Source organism: Microtus ochrogaster, unplaced genomic scaffold (genome assembly GCF_000317375.1).
Source record: "Microtus ochrogaster isolate Prairie Vole_2 unplaced genomic scaffold, MicOch1.0 UNK113, whole genome shotgun sequence".
In the NCBI taxonomy this organism is placed as follows: domain Eukaryota; kingdom Metazoa; phylum Chordata; class Mammalia; order Rodentia; family Cricetidae; genus Microtus; species Microtus ochrogaster.
Window position 1 is genome coordinate 316,560 of NW_004949211.1, and position 3,016 is coordinate 319,575.

At 40.0% G+C, this 3,016-nt stretch overlaps 1 protein-coding gene across 6 annotated transcripts in view; it reads left to right on the forward strand.

Moving 5' to 3' along the window:
• The window catches only part of Lims1 (LIM zinc finger domain containing 1), a 109,165-nt gene extending 106,193 nt beyond the window's left edge, over nucleotides 1–2,972 (forward strand). For 3 of the 6 annotated variants that reach the window (XM_026778215.1, XM_013355312.2, XM_013355311.1), the window contains exons 9-11: nucleotides 1,175–1,250; nucleotides 1,422–1,611; nucleotides 2,224–2,972. In XM_026778215.1, the coding sequence (XP_026634016.1) occupies nucleotides 1,175–1,250; nucleotides 1,422–1,569 (224 nt within the window). In that variant the 3' untranslated portion in view covers nucleotides 1,570–1,611; nucleotides 2,224–2,972. The remainder of the gene's footprint in view (nucleotides 1–1,174; nucleotides 1,251–1,421; nucleotides 1,612–2,223) is intronic. The other 3 variants (XM_005371546.2, XM_005371545.3, XM_005371544.2) reach the window with 2 other exon arrangements.
• The last annotated feature ends 44 nt before the right edge of the window (nucleotides 2,973–3,016 follow it).

The following is a 3,016-nucleotide window of genomic DNA, read 5'->3' on the forward strand; positions in this document are numbered from 1 at the left end:
TTACCTAAAGATGCATCAAAGCATTAGAGAGATTGTCAGGATCACATAGATCACAGATGCCTGTGTGCCCACAATGTCAGGATCACATAGATCACAGATGCCTGTGTGCTCACAATGTCAGGATCACATAGATCACAGATGCCTGTGTGACACAATGTCAGGATCACATAGATCACAGATGCCTGTGTGCCCACAGTGTCAGGATCTTTTCACACAGACCCACAGATGCCTGTGTACTCACACATGCACTGTACACAAAGACAAATGTGAAAAAGAAAAAATGGCTTAAATTGAAAGCTATCTCTTTTTGTTTTTTTGAGACAGGGTTTCTTTATGTAGCTGTCCTAGCAGTCCTGGAACTAGTTCTGGTAGACCAGGCTGACCTTGAATTCATGGAGATCTGCCTGCCTCTTCCTATCAAGTGCTGGGATTAAAGGCATGCACTGGTGAAAAACCTATCTCTCTCTCTCTCTCTCTCTCTCTCTCTCTCTCTCTCTCTCTCTCTTTTTTTTTTTTTTTTGGTTTTTCGAGACAGGGTTTCTCTGTGGCTTTGGAGCCTGTCCTAGAACTAGCTCTTATAGATCAGGCTGGCCTTGAACTCAGAGATCCACCTGCCTCTGCTGGGATTTAAGGTGTGCGCCACCACTGCCCAGCCATCCTATCTTTTTTAATAATGTTTTAAAAAAAGTAGCTAGGCTTTTGGTGGCATATGCCTTTAATCCCAGAACTCAGAAGGCAGACACAGGCAAAGCTCTATGAGTTTGAGGCCAGCCTGTTCCACATATAGTGAGTTCCAGGACAGCCAAAAGCAACATAATCAGACCCTGCCTCAAAAATCAAACAAAAGTGAAAAAAAATAGCCATAATAAAAAAAATTAGATTTGTTGGAAGCATGTTAATAGCATTAAGTTTTTTGCAAGAAAAAAGACCTTTTACCATGCTTGGTGATACACAGAATCAGGGAAGCTAAAGTGGGGAGATCAGGAGTTCACTCTAGCCTGGGCTACAGAGTAGGACTCTGTATCAGAAATAAAGGGACCTATCAAGAAAGAAGGCTTGAGTTCCTCCTCCAGGTACCTGGGAACAGCCTTCTTTGTTCTTTCGGGTTGAAAACTGAAGCCCCTCTTTCCTCAGTGAAATGCTCCCATGTGATTGGATCTCTTTTTCTTCCTAGTGGTCTCTGCGCTCAACAAGGCCTGGTGTGTGAGCTGCTTTGCCTGTTCCACCTGCAATACCAAACTGACGCTCAAGTGAGTCCTTAGTCTAGCCCATCTTGACTGCTCAAGCTACAAGTTTTCAGATGCCATTTAGAATCTAAAAAGGGAAGTGATTGATGCCTGTCTCTTCTTTCTCCTGAGTCCTACATGTAAATGTTCTTCTTTAATTGTTCCTGTTCTGTCCCTTCTTTGTTCTACTCAAAGGGATAAGTTTGTTGAAATTGATCTAAAGCCAGTCTGCAAATACTGTTATGAGAAAATGCCAGAAGAGTTTAAGAGGCGACTTGCCAAACGGGAGAGAGAAGCAAAGGATAAGGACAAGCAGAGAAAGAGAAAGCCAGTGTGTCTGTAAACGTTCTGTCCCTTCTACGTCATTCTCATTGCTTCTCCTGTGGTTAGTCTTTTAGGGTGCCGCTCTTTTCTGCTTGTCTTTTTGTTCTTTTTTTTTTGCATGTTCTTGTGGCCATTAGAGATTGAAATACTTGATACTTGTCCTGTTCTTTTGCCAATTACAAGTATAAAACTTATAATGGCATTCATAATTAACAATGGCTTGTGTGCACATGCTTGTCCCATCTGTGGGCATAACTAAACCATTTTCCCAATGTTTTCTTAGAACAAAAGCTATTTTGTAGGCAAAAGTTTAAATATTCCTACTTCAGCCAGGTGGTGATGGCACATACATTTAATACCAGCACCGAGGAAGCAGAGGCAGGCAGATCTCTGTGAATTTAAGGCCAGCCTGGTCTCCCAAGTGCCGATATTAAAGGTTTATGACACCATTGCCTGATTTACCAATCCTTCTATACATTTACTACATTCAGAACTGAGATTAGAATTATAGTTCTTTATTGACATGAATATAGATATTTTATATAGTATGTTATATGGTGTCTTATTTATATGTAGTTTAGCGAATTTATGTCACATTATCTGTATGTGTGTATGTATGTGTGTGTATGCTGGATACATTTCCACTAATTTTTTTATATGTAATTATCTTTAGGAATAAATTTGTGGAGTTTGACATGAAACCAGTCTGCAAGAAGTGCTATGAGAAATTTCCACTGGAGCTGAAGAAAAGACTTAAGAAACTAGCTGAGACCTTAGGAAGGAAGTAACTTCTGGTTTAACCAATATTACTTAGCTTGATCCACCCTTACCTAAAGATGCATCAAAGCATTAGAGAGATTTTTTTTTTCATTTTCCTTTTCTGATTTAAAAAGAAAAAAATGTTTATTCCCATGTAAAACACAGATGAAATCAGGACTTTAGCCTTAGCAGTCTGTGGACATTAAATGCTATATAGCGGGATAAAAAAAGAAAAAGAAAAAAGAAAACATGTTAAAGGATAATTTTAATTAATCCCTGTCCTCCAAATAAATTTAACTCTTCAAAATTAAAGCACTGTGCTCCACGAGCCAAGGCTGGGCCCGTGTGGAGAGAGCTCCCTCCCACGAGCTGTCCTCTCACCTCCACAGTCACCCGAGTGCCAGGCCAGCCGTGCCGAGCCTTGTTTCCAGGAACGAAAAGTGGCTGTGCACGTCATGGTCCCTGTGTGCTAGTGCCTGTGCTTCATACATAATCTGACTTGCCTCGCCTTAGAAAACTGCATCCCCTAATCAGGAACGCCAGATGTTTCATATAATACCAAATAAAAATAAATACTTTGACTAAGATTTATAAAGAGTCAGCTTTTACATGGCTCAGATTTTAAAAGACTCCAAACTTTGCTTTCTCAAAAAAAAAAAAAAAAAAAAAAAAAATCTGTTTGCTCCTTTGAGATAGGTTCTCAATTG